This window comes from Chinchilla lanigera, unplaced genomic scaffold (genome assembly GCF_000276665.1).
Source record: "Chinchilla lanigera isolate Chin_1 unplaced genomic scaffold, ChiLan1.0 scaffold00021, whole genome shotgun sequence".
NCBI lineage: Eukaryota > Metazoa > Chordata > Mammalia > Rodentia > Chinchillidae > Chinchilla > Chinchilla lanigera.
Genome location: NW_004955422.1, coordinates 10,817,105 through 10,842,258, shown reverse-complemented (window position 1 = coordinate 10,842,258; position 25,154 = coordinate 10,817,105). Strand labels below are relative to the sequence as shown.

The following is a 25,154-nucleotide window of genomic DNA, read 5'->3' as shown; positions in this document are numbered from 1 at the left end:
CAAGACCACCCCAGAAGGTGGGAAAGAAAGGCACTTTTATCATGTCCCAGCTCCTCCTTCTGGATGTCAGGACCTGCCTCAGAGTCCAGTAAAAAAAAACCCTATAGCCCTTCCATCTAACCTCATATAATTAAAATTTCTACTGAGAGGTTTTAAAAAACCATCTTGCATTTTACAAATCTTCGGAGACCAGAGGGAGGGAAAAGCAGGAATCAAAGAGATACACAATCAGGCAGCTTGAGCTCCTCACTCACCCGCTCCCAGATCCGCTCCTCATGAGCTGTCTGCACTCCCCATACCGAGGTCTCTGAGCACACAACATTCCTGACCACTGGAGGGTTGGGCCACCAGCTCCTGGGACTGATGGGCAGGCAAAGCCCGGGACAGAATGACAAGACTGTAAATCAGGGGGTTGGAATGCTTACTGGGTCCCTTGGTGATTCCATCCCTCCTTCTGAGCCTTGAGAACCATCTTTACACCAGGTGACCCTCGGCCCAGCCTGGCTGCGTCTCACCCTCACTGACCTCAGTCCTTTGCTCCTCACAACTCATCTTGCGAGCAAAATAACAACAGCTAGGAGGTCGAGATCTTTGTTACTTTGGGTACCAGAACTGGCAATGGATTCCTATGAAAGGTAGCATTTAAGATCATGTCTACAGGGGTGGAGAAGGAGCCTCTGCTAACCTCCCTTAAGCAAACTGTTCCACACTGTCGCTCTGTCTTCATTCTCCTCTACTCCCTGGCTCTACCACCCACAGGGCCTGCCTCTGAGTCTTTGACATGTACCAGCTCACAACGCTTCAACGTAGCCATTATTTTCTTCACCTAACAGATGAGGCAACAGATAGAATGAATAAGTTTCCCCAGGTCATGCAGCTTTCAGGTAAAAGAAGAAAAATCAGAACTCTTACCGGCTTCTTACTGGGGCCAAAGCCTTGTTCTTCCCAATGCACTAAGTCTGTTCTCAAGAATTCACAACTTTGATTTTGCCATTGAAGAAGAAAGTGGTATTAATGAAGTGGAAACATGTGGGAATCACCCAGCCTGTATTTGAGTCCTGGCTCCACCAGTTATCTGGCCTTGGACAAGTCACTGCATTTCTTTGATCTGTGAAATGTGGATACTAGTAGTACCTTGCCATGGCTGTGAAGATGAATACAAGGGCTGTTAAAGAAAAGTTGCTCAGCAGAGCACTCACCATTCTGTGTTATTACTATCTCTATGATTAAGACCAGCAGTCATGCTCTGGGTCACAGCTGTGGTCTATCCAGAATAGAGCTCTTCTTCAAACAGGGACAAACAAAAGAGCAAGGAAGATACTGTTAAACTCTGACATTGCCACAAGTAATAAATAACTTGTTTCTGATACTAATAGCACATATGCCAGACAGAGTTCAGGTTGTTCACCTGTATTTATTCATTTAATCTTTATAGCAATCCTATAGTACAGGGACAATTGACACCCCCATTATATAGATGAGGACACTGAGGTACAGAGAGCGTGACATGCACAAGATCACACAAGCAGTGAATAGCAGAGACAAGATTCAAGTTTCCAGCATCACAGCATTTAACTATCATGCTGGCCTGGCTCTCAGACATGTCATTCATTATTCTGGATATCAACAACAACATGAACATACATTAAGACCTTGCTCAGAGCCAGGCCCTGTGCTGAGTGCTTCCCGGGTATTTCCATGTCTTATTTCACTCGCAATGGCATTATGATCTTGCATTTTATAGATGAAGACACTGAGACCCAGAAAGGTTAGGTACCTTCATCAAGGTTACACAGTAAGTGGCAGAGCTGAGACAGCCTCTATGAAGTACGCATCAGAAGGTCCTATTTTCACCTCCACTGCAACCACTGAGGATGCTTGTTACAGTCTTATCCTGAACCCCAAGCCACATCTAGTCTCTCGGGATCTCTGTGGGTGCAATCTAAGTCTCTATTTTGCAGACAAGTATACTCCTTTGAGAATCATAGTCCCACTATGCTGTTTATGTTAATCTCATCCCAGTCTACATGAAGATGTACTTGCTATTGGTTCTCCCTTCCCACTTGCCTAAAGATCCAAGACAATGACTCTGACTTTTAGTGGCCTTGAACAGTAGTACTCCCACCTTCTCAGCTAACTTGTGGACCTGCATCCATAGAGTCTGCCCCTGGTTTACGCTATTGCACAGACAAGAGATCTTGCCACTGCCTTTCCTCAAAGCCTTGAGAAGATGGGGATACAGTGATCGCACTGTTGACATCACTGCAGTTGAAGATGACAATGACCACAAAGGGCACTGGAAGAAAAATTGCATATATATCAGACACCACCACTGTTCTTTGTAGACTTTTAAATCACACCTTTGGCCAAGTTATAGATAACGAACACAGCAAAAAAGGATGAGCAACAGTGTGCCCTGCAGAGGTTCACACATGCATAGCATGTCCAAGCAGTCTCTTCACGTTTCTGTCAGGGCTATCTGGGATCTTACCCCTTGCTTTTAGATATTTTAGAGTCTTTTTTTCTAATACGGTACCTCCTGTTTGAGTCCATTTTCCATTGCTATAACAAAATACCTGAGAATAGGAAATTTATAAAGACCAGTAATTTATTTATCTAATGGTTATGGAGACTAAGAAATCCAAGGGCAGGGTGCCAATACCTGCTCAGCATCTGGTGAGGGCCTTCTTGCTGCATAATGCAGAGGGCATCACAAAGTGAGGCAGAGCAAGCGTGCCAGGGAGAACTCACTTTTATAAGAAAGCCACTCCCTCTGTAACCCACTAATCCAATACTCCACCAGTGAATTAATCCGCTCATGAGAGCAGAGCCCTCATGACCCCACAACCTTCCATAGGTTCTACTGCCACTCCACATATGAATTAGAAGATTAAGCTTCCAACACATAAAATTTGAAGGACATGTTCAAACCATATAGCTTCCTCTTTGTACAGCATTTAAGAAGACATACCTCATCTCCTGCAGCTTCCTTTTAGAAAGAGAAACTCTACACCAGCAGCTAAGGGGAACAAAATTCAAGCTCTAGCATCTTGGAAGAGCTCCCAGTTGCCATTCTCCTCAACAACTGTGCTGCTGAAAATCCTTGAAGGACAGCTGTTTCTGGGTTACTTCAAATGAGAGAATGAGAGCTGAACAGATATTTTTATTAGCATTGGTTACTGAAAAAATGAATAATGTGTCTAAAAGAACTTGGCAATAGAACTCAGCAAATGTCACATCAACCAAAGAATTAGACTGGCTCTGTTGAAAACAATAAAATGTAAGCTACCCCCAAAACTCAGACCCAGGCATTCTACAGATTAACCAACCTGTTCTGAACTTTCCACACTTCAAAGTCTTCTGAGTCAGAGTACATCAGGGCTACACTAGGGGTCTTGGTCTACCAAGAGTTTCCAGACTTAGCATTATTGCCGTCACATCTAAGTTGATTAATGTCAGGCAAAAGTCAGCTTTTCCTTCTACTGAAGGCAACTGGCCAGAAAGATGTCAAGTGTGGACATATGTTAAGCATGGGTGATGCTTCCTAAGCCCTGCACTAGTGGTAACTTTAGGAAACCTGGCCTTCACTCGAGTTGCCTCCCCCAGCTCTGCAAGCTAGAACAAGATGAAAGGGAGCTTCTTTCTGCCGAGTATTCCAGCTGCACCACTGGAGCACAAGTAGAGAGTCATTAGCCGCATCTAATCTCCAGAATTCCAAGGTGGGGCTCAGTGTTTGAGCTGCAGCATCAATGGCTCAGAAACTCCCACTCTGCTAATCATTGCCCTCTAACTCCCGGTAAGAATCTGCTACCAGCCCTATTTCAAACACTGAGGCACTAAGGCATAGCATGTGGAAGGCATTTGCTTTAAATCTGGAAGGTGGATGAATGAAAAACCCTGGGAACAAAGGAAGTCTCAAGAGTTAAGTGTATAGTGAATCTTACAGATTGTCTTTTCTCACAGAGTCACAGATAATAAACATAACGGGACTATGAACTAATAAAGTGAGCCTCAAGAGGACCATGTCAGTTCCATCTTACCATAGATGAAAACACCCATTATTGCTGCTTCCTTGTAAGATTTGTGCTGGTGGGAAAAACACAAGAAAGGAGGAGGAGAGAGTAACTTCCTGAATATGCCCTTGCCACCAGCTACCAGCCACTATATTAAGTACTTTAACTGGATTGCCTCATTTAATACCTTCAATATACCTATAACATAGACATGATTATCTTCAGTTTATAGATTGGAAGATAATAAGATCACATAGAGAGGTAAGTAAACTTGTTCTAGAAAACTAGCCATAATAGATAGAGATATGCTTCAAACCCTACCCTGTGCTTTGAGTCATAACACTCTATACTACACACACATACACACACACACACACACACACACAGAGAGAGAGAGAGAGAGAGAGAGAGAGATCCACATCTTGCTTTTATTCTTCTGTGTGCATGCTCATATACCTGCATTCAGACCAATACACCTACATCAAAGACAAATCCCATACCTAGGGCAAGTGAGAGCTGAATCTTTACTGAAAAGATTGTGGGTTCCCAAAGTGAACTGAAGCAGGATGCCCTTGATGAGCACAGCTGGTTTTATTCCTCACCCACACCTCCTGTAGTCATTCCATCCAAAACAAGTCTGGGCAGAGAGAAAAGACACGCAATGCTCGGACCAAGAATGAAACCAAGTTGCGTGACAACAGGAACAATATTTAGTAAAGGCAGGAGCAGAATATATTCCAGAAAGAGAAAACAAGGGGTCAATGAACAGTTCAAAGGCACATGCTATCTCTATGAGATACAGCTCTGGTGTAAACAACCAGACCACTTCTGGGCTGTGTAAATTGGGATCACAGTGACTGCGCTGCAGTAGAATTGACAGAATAAATAGCAGGAGAGCAGAGACAAGCCTTTGGGGGAATACGGCTGTTAATTGGTGATGAATGAGCCTAAGACTCAGTGCTCCCAGGGATCAGTTCAATATTATTCTTGTTTTTAAAGGAGAGATAGATTCAGTTAGAAAGTCAGTCACAGCTCTTGTCCTCCTCAAAACTGTTATATCACCATGCTCATTAATCAGATGCACGCCTCAGTTTGCCCGGTAATCCCAGGCCAATCACGTTGCTCTAGGCAACCTGAATATGGCAAATCAGTTTTCTCAATGACCCATGCAGGTCAATGCAGGCAAGGACATTTTTCACAGCAACATGGGTGCACCATCACTTTCATGGTTCTTTCAACATCCCAGCAAGCACTGAGTGACAAGGACAGCAGACTTCCTGTTTCTACCTCATCAAAAATCTAAAGAGAAGCTCATGTTTTACAGACTTCCAAATGCCTTATTCTTTTCTATATAATGGTGAGTTTTTCTTCACTGTTTTGTTCATTCTGAGCAAGAGACCAGAGTTTTTTAAACTGTATTTCATGGAGCACTAATTTCACTAGATGCTATAAAGTATTATGCAAAAAAAGCTCTGTGATCAAACAATTTAGTAAAATGCGAATTTTGACTGTGTTTGTTGCAGACCTTTGCCAATCTAGAATACGCCCTATGTATGGATAATGTCCACATCTCCCAGACTTCCTTTATCATAACATCCTGGGCTCTGTGTATTTTTGCTAAATATCTACCAGGATTAACAATCCATAAAACTTACTTTGTGAGGGAAATGCCAGACTGAATCATAAGGCCTTTCAATAGATTGCAAGTGCCTTAAGGAAAAGTACTTTGTCTTATAATGGTATCCCAGCACCTGGAAACATACCTGGCTCCTGACAAGCACTTGATAAAGATTAAGGAATAGATCCATGGATATGGATATGTTAGGCATGGGTAATTCCCAAGGTTCCTATTTGTGACATAGGCTGATATTAGAATACTCTCTTACTATGACATTTCAGGGTTTCTACTGTGCTGTAGGGGCAATCCTTTGGGTCTACTACTGCTATACATTGTTCTTTAGCATAGCTTTGTCTCTCATCACCTCAAGGGACTGGAACGCTTCCTCACTCTGTTCCACTGGTAGGTTAGGCAGGGAAGCCAGGCTTGCTCAGAAGTGAGGCTGAACGCCATTTGGAAGCAGGCAGTCCACCCCTAGTGGCAGGAAGCCAGACCAAGAAGTCATTCAACAAATATTCTTTACCAACAGCCAAATCTTTCCTTCTGCTTGCATCCAGGTGAGTCACGTGCATGGAAACATAGGATTTGATGTCACCAGCTAAACACTGACCTCAGGCAACTTGTCCTGGAGCATGGCAGGTGACTTTTTACCTCCTGAGGAGGGACCTCATGATGCAGGGGTGCAATGATCAAAAATGAAATCCTTAAAAGTGAATAGAAGTTGAAGTGGATTTGAAAAACCTTGACTTTTTTTTTGTCTTTTTGAAACAGGGTCTCGCTATGCAGTTCCAGCTGGACTTGAGTTCACTTTGTAGCCCAGACTGGTCTCGAATTCACAAGAATCACCCTGCCTCAGCCTCCCAAGAGCTAGAATTACAGGTGAGCACCATCACGCCAGGCTAACATTGACATTTTAATTTCTCAAACAATTCATTTGATTGGCCAGAAATAAACTGAACCTACACCCTCCCCTCTTCACTCAGTGGTTTTGCACAGGAATGGCTGGAATTCTTTTTTAACCAAACATAAACTCACCTTATGAGGACAACTGTTGCACCTTCCCAAGAGCTAAAATGGGCTGAATGTGCTCCTCACTCCAGCTGGCAGCAGCGGTGCTGGTTTTCCAATCACTAAACCAACTAACCAGACTTCTGCTTACACAGCTGAATGCTGCCAAGCCACTAACTCAGCTCTGAGACAGCCAGAAAATCAGAGAGGGCGGTGATCAAAACACCAAGACTGTAAGAGTCAAGGCGTTTATCCAACTCCAGAGGCCAAAGGGTGAGAGAAATAGGTGTCTTCATTTGCTGCTCAGCCGGGTGGGACACTGGTGTTCCCCACTTGACATAAGCCCCAGGATACTGGTGTCTGGTAGATAGAAGAACCTCATTCAAATTTGAAGTGAATTGGTTAAAACTCATCCTAGTATTCACGGAAGAGGATTGAGCCTTCAACTCCTGCAATACCCATCAACTATATATGCCAAAAAAAGAAGGAAGGAAACATAAAAGCTTTCCGCATTCAATCCAGGCCCATAAGGGTATACACAGTGATGAACTTGGCAGTGCAAATCCCTGAAGGAACAGTGCCAGGGCCAGTGTTATGGTTTAGATCTAAAATGACCCCCAAAAGTCTCAGGGGTTTGGAGGTGGGGCTTTTGGAGGGTGATTGGCTCATGGGGGTGCTAATGATTGACGTGATTGGCGATTCATCAGTGAATTGCTCTATTGAGAAGTTCCTGGTTAAATGTGCTGTTAGGTGCTAGGGCCTCGTCAGAAGGGTCAGGTCACCAAGGTTGTGAGCGGGAAGGGTACACTCTTGTCCTGGGCCCCTCTCTTCTCTGTCTCCTGGTTGCGATGGGTAGAGCTGCTATCCTGTGGCATGCTCTTCCATGTGCTATTTCTGCCTTGGAGCCAGCCAGCTATTGGCTGAGCCCACTAAAATGGGAGCCAAAATAAACTTCTCTTCCTTTAAGTTATGGGTATCAGTTATTTTGTTCCGGCAACAGGAAAGGGACTAATACAGCCAGACTGAAAGAGGTCTCATCTTCAGTTCTGTTCCTCTGCAACAGGCACATGATTTGGATTATTAAAGCTGAGCATGGGACAAAGTAATTCCAACTTCCCATGTCTAATCACAGTGACAGGGAGGATGCTGTAGACAGCTACCCCAGAAATGAGTTGGGTTTTTTCCCTGCTTGGCATCCCTGTTTCCTCTAGGGAATGGCTCATCTTAGAGTCTATGTGGTTCCCCTGGTGTCTGTTGCCCCCTCTCCTTTCTCTGCATCACTTCCCTCCACACAAGTAGCAATTACTTAGGCAAATTTGAGCTCTTGGGATATCCAAGGGATAATCAAGCCTCCTCATTACCACCATGGTATGTTATTATTTGGCAAAAACAGCCAGCAGATCTGCCATTGTTGGACCTGTGGTTTACATGATTTGTGACAGCATTTCAGGCTGTGCCTCATAAAGTCAGACTGTCTCAGTTCAAATCACAGACATCAGCACATGACCTGGACAAGTACGTAAGTTCCTAGTAAGTGAACTAGGGCTCATAATGACAGTACTTACACCCCACATTTGTTATGGGGCTTAAGGAAATACATGGAAAGCATATGAGTTCCTGCCATTTATCATAGTCTCAATCAATTATTTGGGCACTCAAACTTAGGATTAGCTTCCTTAGATATGATAGGCTAGAAGTCCATTCAAAGATGCTTCTGCCCTTCATATTTCTGTCATCAGGGGTGAAGAATTGTTGCAGAACCTCTATCTACTCCACTTTCAACCCATATGGGCCCTGTCTGTCTCACAGGTAACTGCAACCTAGAAAAATAAGAGAGTTGGGTATGGGAGAATGAAGTGACATTGATCCAGAGAGCAATCATCTCCAACTGTTTCTAACTCTCTGCCTTTCTTGGGTGGCTTTGTTTACAGATACAAAGCCTGTTTTGTCCTATATGTTTTACTTCTTTCTCTCCAGTACAAATATACGACTTTGTCCTAGATTTTGTGACACCTGACAAACAGAATTCCTTAAACACAGACCAGGTTTGGAATCTGATAAACTTTCTGCCGCTGATCTGGTAGCTTTCACCGCTCCAGCTGGTGTCTGGGTCCTGTGTCTGGGATCCAGGAACTGAAAAGAATAAACACTGCATTTCTTCCCTCTTTATATGTTTTTTGGCCTGTTAGTCTGACTGTTAATCTGTATATATGATAATTAACTTTATAAAGACTTATAAAGTGAACAAATGAATGAATCTGATACTGCCAAGCATTTTTTAACAAGGGGGGAGGAAAGGAGAAAGAAAGAATTGAGATGCGTTATGCACATGTACCCCACCATGAATGTAACCATTATGTGCTGCAAGCGTGCACTAATAAAAATTTTAAAAGTTTTAAAATATAGGAGGGGAGGGACTTTCAAATATCCACAGAGTGAGAGTGACAGCTCCTTCCCCGTATCAGGTGGGGTGGGCACAATCTCCTCTAATTTATCATGGAAATCACACTTGTCCCAATTCACATACTGCCAGAACCAGTAGCAGCTTCTAGAGCTAGTCTCAAGGAAAGCAGGTAAAGAAGTTTCCTCTTGCAAGAGTGAGGCAGATGGAAATAATTTTCTGGCTTCTAGCCAGTCATTCACTCTCCCCAGCTGCTATTGTCTTGGGTAGTTCTATCTCAGCAGTATAATCCAATGTAGGTAAGACTAAGGCAAACCCACAGTGCATGCCAGTGGCATTCTGAAGGCCTCCCAAGACTTCTGGGTCCCCAGGAGGGACTTGAATGCTCTAGGTCACCTCTGCCTCTCTGATTTCATATCCAAAAGTGCTTGGCTCACAGCTTGTTTTCCCAAACATAGCACCCAGTTTTGCCCCCAGTGTCTACCAAGAGTTCATGTTCAAAGTCATTCTTAAGAGAAAGATGTACCAAAGAGTGAGTGGTCATAGAAAAAGGTGAGGTTATATCTCATGAAACAAATTACAATCTATTCAACAGTTACAAAAGTCTCATACGGTGCACGCTGATAAAAGTCCCGTTGGCCCATTGACCCTTCGCAGTTTATTCACTTGCATTTCTTCCTGATCCACATCCATCCTTCTATCTTCTCTTTCCCCCTTTCTCCCTCTCTTCTGTGCATCCCTCTCAGGAATAGAGGGTAAAATCTCAAATTCTGGTTGAGACTACCAGGTAGGAAACATGTGGGCTGAGAAGGTGAGGTGTCAGACCACACAGAGAATCTAGTCTGCCTCAAGGCACTCAGTTCAAACATCTCCAAGTACTGTGTCCTGCTAAATTCTTCTACAGACCATGTGGACTGAAAGCTGCCACTTTAAGGTCCTCAACTCTGCAGGCTCCCTCTTTGCCATAGGCAGCCAAGACAAACAGCAGTGACCCCAAAACAGGAGCTAGCAGGGGCTCTCTCTCCTGCTTTATATTTGTCCAGAAACCTTCTGAGGCAAGAAGTACCTTAGCACCATCATCCCATACGCTCGCTGTGTGAGTGTAAGTCATACAGGTAATGTGTAAACTTGGATTCAGACATTAGACAGCCAGGGTTCACCACAGGTCCCACTAACCTCTCCCTGAACAGTCTCTATTTTTTTGTTGTGGTAAAACATGTGTGACATAAAATTACATTTTAACTACATTTAAGCACACAGGTTAGTGGTTAGTGTGTTGATGTTGTTGGATAGCCATCACGGACACCCATCTCCATATTTTTACAATTTCAAACTGAAACTCTGCACTCATGAAACAATAACTTCCCATTTCCCCTGTCAACCACCATTCTTTCTTTCCCAGGCATTAGACTCTTCCCAGTACTTTCTATAAATGGAGTTACACATTGTTGGTCTTTTTGTGTCTAACTAATTTCACTCAGTATATTATTCTCAGGGTTCATTCATGTTGTAGCATGTATCAGAATTTCCTTCATTTTTAAAGGTGAATGGTATCCCATTGTATGTATATAGCTCATTTTGTTTATCCATCAATGGAAATTTTGGCTGACTTGGGGAGTAATGCTGCTGCAAACACCAGCATACAAATATCTACTCAAGTCTGTGCTTTCAAATTTCTTATGCATTTACCCAGAAGTGGACTTACTAGATCAAACAGTAATTCTGTGCTTAATATTTTTAACAACTGTGCCCACATATCCTTGATCCAGTCGTAGAACCTCTCTGAAACTTACCTACAAAGCAGGGATAATAAAAGCACAGACCTTATTAGTGTGGTCTGAGATGCTTAATCTCCTGGTCCTCTGAAACTGATAGCTCAAATTAAAATGATCACTAAGGTCACTTTTAGCTCCAAAGGCCCATGATCCCACAATGAAATTATTTTCCTGTTAGGGTGCCAGAAGTTCTCAGGGAAACACCCTCTTCACGATCCCCACAAACATCTATCCCTGCCAAGAAGGCCGGACTTCCATAGCTCTCTCCTTGGAATGTGCTAGCACAACCCACTATACACTAACATCTAATTTTTCTTTTACATCTCCTCCTCCTTTGCTTGCTTTCCACATTCCCTTTCTTAGCTGGCTGTTCCAGCCCACTGAATATCTGTGCTTCAAATTATCTTCCTCTGTTGTATTTGTGTTCATTCCCCACAAGCTAACGTCTGTTGGAAGCAACACTTGTGAAGTTATCCATATTAAGGTTTCATTTCCCAAGAGTGCCATGGTTTAAATGAGGTTTTCCTCTTAGGCAGAGTCACGCTGGCAGAGCTACTGCTATTTGGTGAAGTCAGTGGAGTTGGGTTTCCCCCTCACATGCTGTTTATGTTAGGTTTATCACTTGGCCTGGGCTTTGGATTCTCAGCCTCCAACAAGTATCACATGCCCATGAGCAACAATGATCTCCCAGACCATCCCAGTGGATGTTTACATTTCATCAGATACTCTTTTTAGAAAAGTAATTAGAGGAAATGTTTCCAGGCTTCTCTTCATGGGACCAGATTCAGAATTTCAGCAGAGTGGACTCCCCTAACATGAAGAAATGTTTTCCTTAGTCACCCCCTCCCACATCTTTTCTCTAACTGTGAGTGTTCAGCAACCGGCACATCCTTGCTAAACACATGAAGCTGCCCTCTGGTTCAGGCAGAAACTTGGCCAACAACAAACCACATACCCACCCTCCGGCTTTTCCCCAACAAAAGGTAAAAGAGACTCTTAGGCCAACAATAAATGGGTTTTTCAGATGCTGGACAACTAAGCTTTGTTTTCTAACTTTTATGGGTTAGGGCTGTCTCACCTGCCACATTATAAAAATGGAACAGGGTTCATGCAACCATAAGGAATTTGATCCCCTGATACTCTGAGAAGAACCAGAGTCTTCTGGAGTTGTTCTAAGGCCACTGTGCCCTGGAGGTTTGGTTCTGAAAGGCAGAGATGGAGTAGAAAGCAGTCCTAATGCAGGTTCTTCAGTTTACTTATGAGCAAGTATTCAGGATTATGAATTATCAATCCCCCCTGGACAGGAAAAAGCTTCATTATTATCCCTGGGAAGCTCCTGATGCCCAGAGGCAAATTTCAATTGAAACATTCTCACCATCTCAGGAAGATTTAACAGGGTGGAGAGGAAATATTAACCAAACTGTGACTGGGTGGGGAGGATGGTCGTGTGTCTCTGTGTCTCGGCTTTCTGTTGACAATGAAGACTTGTGCCTCAGGCTGAGCTCCCTTCCCCATGAAGGAGCCAACTGCATTTAGCATCCTTGCCATGCCACTCATACTATTCTTTCTCAGGCACCTGCAGCCACCTGTAGAGGCAGAGTATCCACCTCTCAGGTAGAGCACTGGGGACAGGTGGCCAGCACAGCAAAGGCTCCTCAGCACAGCACCCACTCCTGCACCACACTTACCTATCCTGCCAAATCTCTGCACCTCAGCCTGCCGAACCTCATGAGGTCTCACCTGGCAACGAACACCTTGCCCCTCAAACCATGTAAAGACAGATGTTCCTAAGAAACCTGCTTGCCTGCCTGCCAGTGAGCCATTCCAGGAACTGCCATTCCCCGGCTTCCGCTCTTTGCTGGCTCAACAGTCCCAGGAGCTCTGTGTCACGTTCCAGCCTCATTTGCCCGGGGAGCCCAGTTGCCCTGGGAATTGTGGCTCAGAAAAATGGCATGTTTGAAAAACAAAGCCAGAACGCTTTCAAAACAAACTGTGCATCCCCAGAAACAACTTGGACTTTTAACCTCAGCTTTTTTTCTCCTTTCTGGTTCTTATCAGGCCAGAAAGATCTCTATGCTGATTGAGAGAATCTACACGGAGATCTGTTCCGATATCTTGTGAGACACCATCAAGCACGATTAACACCCAAGTGAGCTTGGCGGTTCTCCAGTCCTCTCATGCTCTGCTCATCTCTGACCGAGCTCTTTCCAGAGGAAACTTAGTTCTTGCAAATCAGAGTCCCTGTAATGCAAACTGAATTGATATCCCAAGGTAATGCGATGCTATTTAAAAAGATAAATTAAAAAGAGCAAATAAAACTGGTGCCCGGCAACCCGCAAACACCCCTTCTTAAGTCCCACACTTACAGATGACAAAACCAACCCTGTCACTTTCTCCAGCGGCACCAGCGAAGCTCCCAAGATTGCCGCTGGGGAAAGCACTCCCACCCGCCTGAAGACTCCCCGGTCTTGCTCCCCATTGGCCCCCAGGAGGACAGTGCCCCTTCCCGGGGGCATCCTGAAGGATACTCAGGTACCTCTTGGCAAGGAGGAGATAAGAAGGAGCTGCAGGAACACGAGCCCCAACTGCGTCCAGCGGTCCAGCTCCATCGCTCCCGCGGTGGTGGTGAGGGACTGAGGCTCGAGACGAGGGTCGCGGGAGTTCGCGGGCAGGCGGCCTTACAGGGACCTCCTCAAGCTCCAGCTGAGTAGGAGCTCGGGTTTCAGCTCCTCGCCGGGCTCTCGCATCCTCATCCGAGGGGAACCACCTTCAGCCAGAGCGACGTCAGCCGAACCTCTGCTCTCCTCTGTCTTAACCCTTGCGGGGCCCTGGAGGCCGGCGCAGGTCCCGCTGCGCTGGGCCGGGTGGGGAGCTGCTGAAGGGCGCGGCCCGCGGTACAGGGATGGTTACAGAGGTCTGCAGCGGTACGGGGTCGCTCAGGTGGAGCCAGGGGGCCCGGCCCACCCCAACACCGCGGATGGAATGCAAGCGGAGGCCTGTGGAAAGTGTGACCGACCGGGAAGGAGGGAGGCACCGGCTATGGGAGGAGAAAGGGAGCCTATCCCTCCCTTCCTCGCAACACTTCTGAGCTCTTTTTCCTTCTCTCTGCTCCAGGTGATCACAGTTTGGAAACAGTTTCCTTTTCGTGATGTCCATGATGGTGAGTTCAGCAACACATGCCAAGCAGGGCATTAGGCTCAGGGATCAAAGTACAAGCAGGGCACTGTCCTGTGAGGGAGCGCAGCTTAAGGACAGGGACCGCAGATGACACCTTGGAGGAACTAGGAAGCTTCACAACGTATGTGACTTTTAGGCCGGCTTCTCTGTATCAGGTGCCCTACCTCCTCTATTCCCTACAGAAACCTGCCACGTAGGGAAATTGAGTCCCTGAAAGTTCAATAACTCACAGTCACACAGTAAGGGTACAGAAGGGTTTGAACACGGTACTCCTGGGTCCAAAGGTTGTATCCGGAGCTACTTGGCCATACAGTTTCTTAAAGTGCCACCTATCTACAATTGTATTCAACCATTATAGACACAATTCTGCCTATTCAGAATTATATTTAACCCTTATATCCAGGATGTACAATAGCATGTATTGTGTATATTTTGGAAGCAAAAATAAAGATTCAAGAGATGAAGTGACTTGCTCAAAATCACACAATCCCTCTGCCTCAACCTCCCAAAGTGCTTGAGATTACAGACATGTACCACTATGCCCAGCTAAGATGATGCAGCTGGAAATGCAAAGCAAAACATAACCAGGTGTAATGTAGGACTGGGGCTTTGGGTCATGCCTGGTCCCAGTTTGTACTGTCAGATTAAAAATCAAAGCTACAAGTGGGTGATCGTTCCAGGCCAGTATGAGGGGGAAATATTCCCAGAGCCAGGAGGTTTGAGCTACAGCCAGAGAAAGTCAGGATCCCAAGCCATGGAGAGGAAGAAGGAGGACTTTCTAAGAGGAAAGACTGAACTTGGCCAGTGCCACTGAGACATGATGCGTATTTAGATGTTTATATCATTACTTACATTTTGGCTTCTCCCCAAAGGATTCATGCAAAGTAGTCCATTAAAATTAATTTTTTGTTGTTTTTTTTTTCCAGTACCAGGAATTGAACTCATGACCTTGCACTTGCCAGGCAGGTGCTGTGCCGCTGAGCTAAATCCCCAGCCCCCTAAAATTAATTTTTAAAAATTTCGATAAACACCTATGAGACAGAGAGAATTAAAACTATCTGAAGAGGACAGACACAATGCCTGTATAGTTTGGAAGCAGCAGAGAGAGGAAGAGTATGAGTGTGTCCAGGTTGTTTGAATTTTATATTCTAGTGCTGGGGAGCACTCATGCTTTAGGATGGGAGAGTGCTGGGCCAGAAGCAAAGTCCCAAGAACATAAGTTGCCCTGAGCTATTGAATGGCTGGAATCAGGGTTAAGCAATGCAGGCAGAAGGGAAGAGTTGACAGGAACAATTTTAGGGAGGGTGAACCCCCAGGGCTCAGGACAGGTTGGCAGGGCAGGAGTTCAACTCTCTACACTCAGGCAGACTTTCCAAATCCCAGCTCTGCTACAGTGGTGGCCCACTGCAGTGAAGTGACTGGAAGCAAAAACATAGCCCTCAGAGACTCATGTTCAAATCCTTGATTTGCCACTTTCTGGCTCTATGACTATAAGTTTACTAACTTCCTGGGCCTCAGTTTTCTCCTCCATAAAATAGAAATAATAATCAAACCTACTTTACAGCCTGTTGGAAGAATCAAAGGGGATCATGCACCTAAGTCCCATAATACAGTGCCAAGCATAGACTAAGTGCACAATGAACATTAACCCCTGTTTGTGTTATCTGTCCTGAGACGGACCTGAGAACATCGCATGGAATGAGTCTTCTTCTTCACCCTCCAGTTCCCTGTCCCTATGTAAAATGAGCTTAAAGGGGAAGAAAATAAGCCAGCCATGGTGGTGTGCACCTGTAATTCTAGCTACTTGAGAGGCAGAGGCATTAAGATTACAGTTTTCATGCTGGCCAGGGCAATTTGGTGCGACCTTGCTTCAAAATTAAAAAGGCTGGGGATATGAGGTTGTCCCCTACCTTTTCTCCTGACAGAAGTTAATCACCAGAGACAACTCCAGACCCTTTGTTAAGGCCAGAGTAATCTGTATAGTAAACCTCATAACTAACCCTTATCTCCCATTAGTTCCCCCATATATTTGCTCTCCCACAATTTGCTGCCCCTGGAAGCTTGAAGTCCCTATTCTGTGTCTTGCCAATTTTCTACAAAATGCGTTGTTCTTTTGTTAAGATGTTATAGGAGCCTCAGTTCTGACCAATCCTTTGAGTTACTTCCTGCTGTGCGCTCCTATGTATAGAACCCATGAAAATGTCAGTAAACTTTGGTTTGTTTTTTTGTTGTTAATCTGTCTTTCGCTAATCTAATGTACAAGGTTTGAGTCACTGAACCTAAGATGATTAGGAAAGAAAAAAAGATTTTATTTCCTCTCCTAGAAAACTGACTGGCTGCTTCCTGAGGAAGTGCGCTAGTAGTTGGTCTTTGCTTCTCCAGGTTTGGAGAACTTATGTTCCTGAAATCTCCACAGGGGTTTTCATGCTCTTTTGTCACTAATTTGGGTTTGCAATTTCTTGGGCAAGGAAACCAGGAAAGAAACTCTCAATACAAAGCTTTTTGAAGGAGCAGACATATTTCTCTGGGGAAACCAAAGCAGTGACCAGATACTACCTTGTAAAACTTCGCAAAAACCCTGGGCTGGAAGAGGAGCCCAGAAGCTATGACTATGATGCAGACAAACCAGCAGTTTCCCTAAGGCCATTCAGTACCTCAGAAACACCTATTTTCCTGTACAAGTTTAGTTTCTTCTGTTCCCGAAAGGTCAACTCAGTTTCTCCTATGTTCAGAGTTTAGTATTGTTGTAAGTCAAGTCCTCTCAATCTGGGAGTTCCATGGAGTCTACTAAAAGGAAAATTTTAGCGTGGCTTTGCACTCACAATTGTCTCAAAGTTACATGCAAAATTTTGCCAGCAGTTTTTGGAGTAAGAGAGAGCTATGGTCCCAGGTAAAGTTGTACCTGCAAATTCCCAGCTTTTTTAGAATCACAAATCTTCAGAAGATAAAACTTGAAAATTGATCAAATATTTCTTGGGTTTGGGGAAAGCAATTTTGTATATACCGCTACATATAATTGCTATGTCTAGGCTATAAATTGCACCGCAGGTATTGTCACCATTGTACTTTTTTGAAAAAACATTGAGCTTTAGCACTTGCTCAGATCATGGCGCCTAGTATTAAATCCAGATGACCCCTTACTATCTAGGTATACCTGGGCATTAGTTCATCTGTGATGGCCTCAGTGTCCTTATTATTAAGTGGGCAGAAGAGTAGGACCTGTCCCCATAGGGTTGGAGTTAAGAGCTCAGAACACTGCCTAAAATATATAATAAATATCATGATGTCTATCTGTCCCTCCTACCCTTACCTCCTACAAATACCCCAACAAGGAATAAATCACAAGAAAGACTATGGGTGAAAAGGCAAAGTGATACATTTGAAAGCAGCGAATGATACCTAGAATTAGTTGTCTATGTATCACCAGCACACAGAAGTCAGCAGTTGCCTGCAGTAAATGGAGTTGGCCACCCTGTTAATTATAAGTCTTAATACCCACTAATTTTCACATCAAAGGATGAGGCTGTCTAACAAACCTATCTTTTTTCAGTGCCACCAGGGAAGCTGGTGGTACGTGGGTACACAGAGATCAACAGCAGACAAAGTAGCCTTTGTGAATGCCAACAGATCCTCAATTTCCGTGCTGCCACTTGTGCAGATCGGCCCCTGAGCAGCAGCCAGAGGGGAGAGAACTGAATGGAAGGTCTGCTAATGGAGACAGGCAGCCCCAGACTTCTGGTGATCACGTTTAGCTTTCAACGGCTGCATGAAACACAAAGTTCAAGTTAAGCAGGGCCACAGAGAGAGAAGGACAGCGCTGTAGAAAAGACCAGAGGCCCTTCCACCAGAGCCCGCTATGACGGGTCCCACCGTGAACATCTTGAGCCCTAATAAATCCTGGCTGTTACTTACACAACAAGCAGCCACTTTCTGCCTCCAAATCTGGCTCAGCTCCGCTCCCTTCCCACTGGGAGCCAGGCAAGGGGGTAGGTGTGTCTGTGGTTCTGGTCACATTTTTCTGGCTTGATGTCACTCTTCATGCACATTGCTGAAAGCAGGCAAGCTTCTCTGCTTCAAAGCTAATGGGCTCTTGAACCACTGGGGGAAATCTTGAATTCCACATGTGTAAATAGAAGCTTCAATTTAAAAGAGGGGGAAAAAGTTATCTGCTATGCAATTGACCTAAACAGCCTTACAAAGAAAACTGGTGAAAAGCCTGTCCACAGTCCAAGTGGCTGGCTCGAGTGTTAAAAGCGGCTGAGTTGTCAAGGATGCAGGGGAAAAGGAAGCCTTAGACACTGTTGGTGGGGATGTAAATCTGTATAGCCACTAGAAAAATACAATGGAGGTGCCTCAAAAAATTAAAATTAAAACTACCGTCTGCTCTAGCTGTACAACTCCTTAGTATATTCTCGAAAGAATTAAAGCCAGCATACTGTACAAATACCTGTATACCCTTGTTTACTGCATGAAACTCACAATAGCTAAGTTATCAAAACAGTCTAAGTGCCCATCAAGTGATTAATGGATAAAGAAAATGTCCGTCATATGTATCCACAATGGAGTACTACTTAGCCATAATGGTGAACAAAATCAGGTCCTTTGCAAGAAAATGGATGGAACAAGGGATCACCACGTTAAGCCAGAATTAGAAAAACGAATATAATAGGTTTTCTCTCGTATGTGAAATGTAGGAAAGAAAGAGAGCGTGATGACCTGAAAATAGGTGGGAAACTATTAGAGAAGAGAAAGAGAGTCGGGGGGCTGGGGATTTAGCTCAGCGGCAGAAGTGCCTCCCTGGCAAGCGCAAGGTCGTGAGTTCGGTTCCGGTACCGGAGAAAAAAAAAAAAAAGAAAAAGAAAGAGAGTTGGGGAAGGGAGGGACGGGCAAGGGGAGTGTAATGGAAGATAAATGATTGAAGTATGTTATATACATGTGTGAATATGCTAAAATGAAACCCTTTCTTCTATATAAATAATATTCAACAATTTTAAAAAGCAGCCATTTGGGTAGGGAAGGAAACAAAAAATAGGGTAACCCCAACAGAAGCCAATGGTTTGGGGATACACAGAAAAGGTAGTGTAGTCTACAGGCACAGGATGGATTAAGGTTCCACAGCCTACTAGCTTTGGCATTCACTGACACTTTAGGCCTCAGTTTCCTCATCTATAAAAAGGAGGTAGTATCTATCTTATGATTTTAGTGAGAAGATTAAAATGAGGCTGGTATATACAATGGAGTTCAATCAATGTGGACTATCACCATAGCTATGAACATCTCATCATAGAGTTTTCAAAAATCCTCCTTTCAAGTAGATAACCAAAACCCAAATAAAGTAGGTACAGATTTCCTCAAGGCTATAATTCAAGTTGCTATATTTGCTTGAATCAAACACACAGCTGAAAAATTTATCACCTTGTACGTACATGCTTCCAGTTTTGGAGTGCTGGAGATAGTATGCATTTGCTGAAGAACAAAACTAAGAGGTTTGTTCTAATTGGACTCTGCCCAGCATTCAGAAAATCTCCTGGAGGATCTTCACATTGAATGTCTGGTTTCATCTTGCACATTTTTCACTGAGGTGAGAACAGTTTTTGTGTAAAGCAACTCATCTCCTTTTATGAAAGTAAATAAAGAATTTAGAACAAATAGTTGCTAGGAGAACATCATTTATTCACTTATTTGACACAACTGGTCACATGTCTAGTATGCACATCATTTAGGGGCTCAGAAGTATGGCTGTGAGTAGAACCTGTGTGGTCCCTCAACTCGCAAACTTACAAACCAGACAGGAATTAAACATTCAGCAAATGAGATGAGTAACCCGAATGAGGACAGAGTGCTCTGGAAAGTCATAAGAATGAGCCCCAACCTTTTCTGAGGGTCAGAAACCGCCCCCCTTGAGGAAGTGACATTGAACTTCAGACATAATAGAAACTTGAAAGAACAAAGTAGAGAATATAGGATGAGAATGGACTGCATAGATAGGGAGGGTGGAGATGTAAGCAATGAACTTTATTCTAAGGACAGTGAGAAGCAGTGTGTGACTCAGACTGTTCTCACTGCATACCACATTCAGGAGAGTGGAGAGCAGTGACTGGACCCTGGAAGTACTAAAGAGGTAAGAAGAAGAGGACTTGTGCCTGCTGGTAGGTAGGGGATGACAGCTAGAGAGCGGGCCCAGATGCCTTCAATCTAATGGCCACATAGCTGTTGGCTGGTATATGCAGTGTGCTGGAGGAACTGAAGTGTCCTAAGCAGTCACAGAAATGAACAGTGACCCAAGCCAGCAACTTCACTGCAACCTCCTGAGAGACCACCAGCCAGAATGACTCAGTGAAGCTGCTCCCAGATTCCTGATCCCCAGAAACTTAGTGAGATCATCCATTTTCTTGCTTTAACTCTAAATTTGTTATATAGTGTCCCACTCCATTCAGGCTGCTATAACAAAAATGCTATAAACTGGGTGACTTATAAGCAACAAAAATTTATATCTTTTTGTTGTGAATGTTAGGAAGTCAGAAATCAAGACTTAGTTTCTGGTGGGTGCTGTTACCATTTAGATCTAGAATGTTCCCCCAAAATTCTCATGTATTTAGAAGTACAGCTTTGGGAAGTTGATTGAGTCATGAGAATGTGATACTCATTTGTGGATTCACGTGTTGATGGTTTACAGTGGCGCCTCAGTTCAAAAGCTTAATTCATTCCACAGTTCTGGGGAAGATAGTCCTATTCATGTTTATATGGGGAAGATGACCATAGTCATGTTCATCATCCAATGTGGAGTTCAAGATCTGAAGCAAAATTTTGCCAAATGCTTCTGTTCAGGGACTGAATTGTTCTCAAATAGTGTTTGTGAATAAGTATTACTGTACAGTGTATCTGAATGTGCTGTAAGAAGATAGGGTCTCATTGGAAGTAGAACACTGGGAGTGTGACCTGGAATGGTATATTCTTGTTCCCACTTCCTTCCTTCCCTTTCTGCTTCCTGGCTGCCATAGTGTGAGCACCTTTCTTCCGCTAGGCCCTTCCACCACTCCATTTCTACCTTGGAGCTAGCCAACCATGGACTGAATCCTCTGAAAACCATGAACCAAAATAAACTTCTCTTCTTTTAAATTGGAGGTGTCAGGTCTTTTGTCCCAGCAAGAGGAAAGTGACTTATATAAGGGCTTATTTTATGATTTATAGATGGTGCCTTCTATTTCCTCACATGCTACAAGGGAAGAATTCTGATGTTTTCAGCTCCTGACATAGCTCAAAGGTTGGCTTGCCCCTCCCAAATTCAAACATTGAAAGCTAATGTCACTGGAGTGGTACTGAGAGATGGGCCTTATAAAGCCACTAGAACACGAGGACAGAGCCTTCACAAATGTTATTGGTGCCCTTACAAAAGAGGGCTGAGAGGGCTTCTTTATTCCTTCCAACATATGAGTCTTCAGCAAGTAGAGATCACACATGCGACATAAAATGAGCTACAAGAGGCACTGAATTTTCTGGCACCTTGACCTTAGGCTTCCCAGCCTCCAGGACTGTGAGCAATAAATTTCTATTGTTTATAAATTGCAGTCCATGATATTTTTGATTTATCAATCCAAACAGACTAACACAGCCTCTTATAAGAACAAAAATCCTTTTCATGAGCGCTCCACCCTCATGAACTCATCACCTCCCAAAGGCCCCATCTCCAAACTGTCACACTGAGGATAACATTTCAACATAAGAATTTGGTGGGGGGGCCACAAACTCCCAGATTGTAGCACCCAGCAACAAGCTGCAAACATGAAAGGTTATGAACTGGGAAATGTGTTTAAGGGAGAAATTAAAACTGTCTATACCCCAGCAGATCTGCAGCCAAATAAAAACTGTTAGCCTACCAGTGGCGTAGACTCAACAGTGAGAAATGTTAACAGAATGAGACTATCATAGGAGGTTTCCAGCTGTATATAATAAATCCAATTCATATGGCTTCAATAACAGGAAATTTTATTATGTCATATAACAATAAGTCCACAGGTGGGATAGTTCCAAGTTGTTTAATTCCATGGCTCAACAACAATATTAAATATCCAGGACCAAAGTACCAAAAAGTGTATACAGCATTCAAGCTCTTATCTAAGATATAAAAAGCATATACTATCTATGAGTACAAACACACCTATCTTGAGCTATTCCAACATGTAAATAAATGGCATTCTCTGCCTTCAAGGTAGCAGTTATCATGGAAATGAAAGAATAGAGCAAAATACAGGGTATAAAATTTTAGCTAACATATAAAAGAAGCAAAAGAGAAATCTGCAATTATTTAAGCAAAACATTATCCTCTTTCATCTTGGGAATGAGTACATAGATTATTCTGAATTTTTAGTATGCTTGGATTATTTATAATTCCATCTATATTTTATAGTACTATAGAGAAGATGTAAAATGGGGGTGCATGGGAAATATTTTGCAATGGATGCAGAAAATAAGAACTTATTCATTTAAGGAAACATCTTGAGTGTCTGCCATATATTAGGCACTGCCCCAAGCAACAAGGGTAGAACAGTGATCAAGGCACAACGATTCCTGTGTTCATGGAGCTTACACACTATAGGACAACGATGCAGAGTAAATGAAGAAGACCGAGTGGCAAAAATGCTATGCTAGAAATGAAACAGGAAGGTCAGCTTTCTGTTACTGCAACAAACACTTGAGATAAATGAATGTATAAGGATATAAGGTTTATTATGGCTTGTGGTTTTACAGGCTTTGGTCCATAATGGTTTGACCTTGTTGCATTGAGTCTATGGCCCCACAGTACATTGTGACAGGAGTGCAAGGCAGATGGTGACCAGGAATCCGTTCTACCACTTCCCACCAGTACCACATGCTGACAAGCAACTCTTCAACACATGGGCCTTTGGAAATATCCAGATCTAAACTACAGCATAGGGGAATATGCTCGAAGATGACTAACTATGGTGGCTGGTACTGAGTTTTCAAATAGAGAAAGGCAACTACTAAAATATCTGAGTAGAGGCCATTCTGGGCTGAGGGGACAGCAATGCAAAGACCCTGAGCTAGGAATGAACTTACTGTGCTTGAGGAATAGAAAAGAGGCCAGAATAGCTGCTAAGTGTATAAGCAACTCTCTTTTTTTATTCTTTAGCTAACAGTTCAAAAGAGATGATTTATTGTACATGGGTTATGCTCAGCCACAGAACTAGACCAAAATGTCACAGGTCCAGGGCAAAGACCAATGGAGACTGCTTTAGTTATGAACAAGGTGGGTCTCCTTGAAGTGGTCCTGGTGATCAGATGGCAATGAAGGTCTAATCTACCAAGACACATTCTAGACAGTAGCATATAATCCAACAACTTGTACCAATGTCCTCAGCCTCCAGAATTCCTTGTTTCTGCTCCTTTGCTTCCAGGAGTGCATGAGCTAGTTTATTTGGACCTCTGCCTGATCCTTCTCCTTTTGTACTTCAGCCTGAGCATTCACTCCTTCTCCATTTGGCTGTTAGGGTGCAAAGGTTCCTTACATAACCAACCCTTTAAACAAGAGAGAGTATCAAAAGGGCCTGCAGAAATGTTGAAAAGGTCAAGCTTCGTATCAGTATAATATCCCTTTTGAGCATCAAGGAATGCTTTAAGAAGTCAACAAGAGGTTCTGAGTCCTTGAAAAATACACACACATGCCAAGGATTTTTAAAAATGTGGAACATTTCACGAATTTGCATGTCATCCTTGCACAAGGGCAATTTTAGTACATGCACCACCAAAGCAAGCACCACACAGACAAGTTTCTGCTTAATTTGGGATACAGGTGAACTCTCTGAGTCTATGCAAAACAACCTATTGCCTGTATTTAAACCAAGCCATGTTCTTCCCAAGCAGCTCCCATTCAGTGAAGGTAGAGAGTAAGAGCCCACAAAACAGCTGTCCCCTCCACAAAATAGTGAAGAAAAACACTGTCATGCTCCAGAAGGATGGTGGAGATTGCTGCCACTGCTAAGGATCTAACTGACACAGTGGTGGCCATCTCTTTCCTATCCTTCCATCTCAATTTAACTCACCATTCTGGCAGAATATAGACTGACCGTGCACTGCCACATACTCAGCCAAGCAGCAGGTCCAATTATTGCTGACCGAGTAGAAGGGCATGGCAAAGAAAAGCTGTTCAAACCTTTGCAGATAGGAAGCAGAATAAGGAAGGGGAACCTGAAGCCAAAAATACACCCTTCAAGGTCACCCTTCCACAGCCCATCTCCAAAGAGGTCCCACCTCCAAACAGTACATTTGGCTACTAAGCTCATCAGTGGATGCACCCCCACCACCCAATCACCTTCCAAACACATGAGACTATTGGGGGATATTTCAGCTCTAAAAGAAGAGGACCTTCAAGTGCTGAGGGAAAATCTTTCCAGTGCGTAGAACCTTGAGTGGTAACCCCAGTCACCTGCATTTTGGTGGAACAAGAAAGGGTTTGAGGAGAATATGTGTATAGGCTCAGGGGCAGTGGTGAGGGCCTTACTGACTGCTCAGAAGCTTGGGATGAACTAACTGAATGGTTAGAAGCAAGGTCTGTACTACCAAATGTGACCCTAAAAAGCATGACAGTGTTGATCAGAAAACAGCCACCCTAGAGGAAATACTAAACAACTAGAGGCGGCCCCCAAATTATGATGGCACAACCTGTGATGTTTGACTTTACGATGATGTGAAAGTGTTACACATTCCATAGGAACCATATTTTCATTTATGAACAATGAAACAATATGTAGTGCAATATGCCACGTTGGGCAGCAACAGTAAGCTGCAGCTCCACACAACCAGGAAGGTGAACAAGCATACTCAGCCCAGTGCACTGTGTTACTGGGCTGTGGTGTTTGGGAGGTTAGAGGTATGAAAGGCGTCTTCAACTTACAATATTTTCAACTCATCGTAGCATCGTCAGGAGGTAAGTCAAGGAGCATGTACAGACAAAAATAGCTCAACCAGTTGACATTAGCCAGTGTTTGTCATCAGATCCCCATACCTGGCATGATGCATACATAGACACGGCCTTGTAGACAGAGATAGAGGTTACACGTGGCAAGGCAATGTACTGAAGCCAATTCGGCAGCTACTATCTCTGAATATCCAATCTACCAGCAACAAGGCCCAATGCTCAGCCC

The 25,154-nt window shown here is 43.8% G+C and overlaps 1 protein-coding gene across 5 annotated transcripts in view; it reads right to left on the bottom strand.

Moving 5' to 3' along the window:
• Nucleotides 1–25,154, bottom strand: part of Pamr1 (peptidase domain containing associated with muscle regeneration 1) — a 178,586-nt gene that overhangs the window by 71,000 nt on the left and 82,432 nt on the right. For 2 of the 5 annotated variants that reach the window (XM_005384122.2, XM_005384123.2), the window contains exon 1: nucleotides 13,352–13,831. The exons of the other annotated variants lie outside the window; for them this stretch is intronic. In XM_005384122.2, coding sequence (XP_005384179.1) covers nucleotides 13,352–13,424 — 73 coding nt within the window. In that variant the 5' untranslated portion in view covers nucleotides 13,425–13,831. Of the gene's footprint in view, nucleotides 1–13,351; nucleotides 13,832–25,154 lie in introns of those variants that run through there. 5 annotated transcript variants of the gene reach the window in all.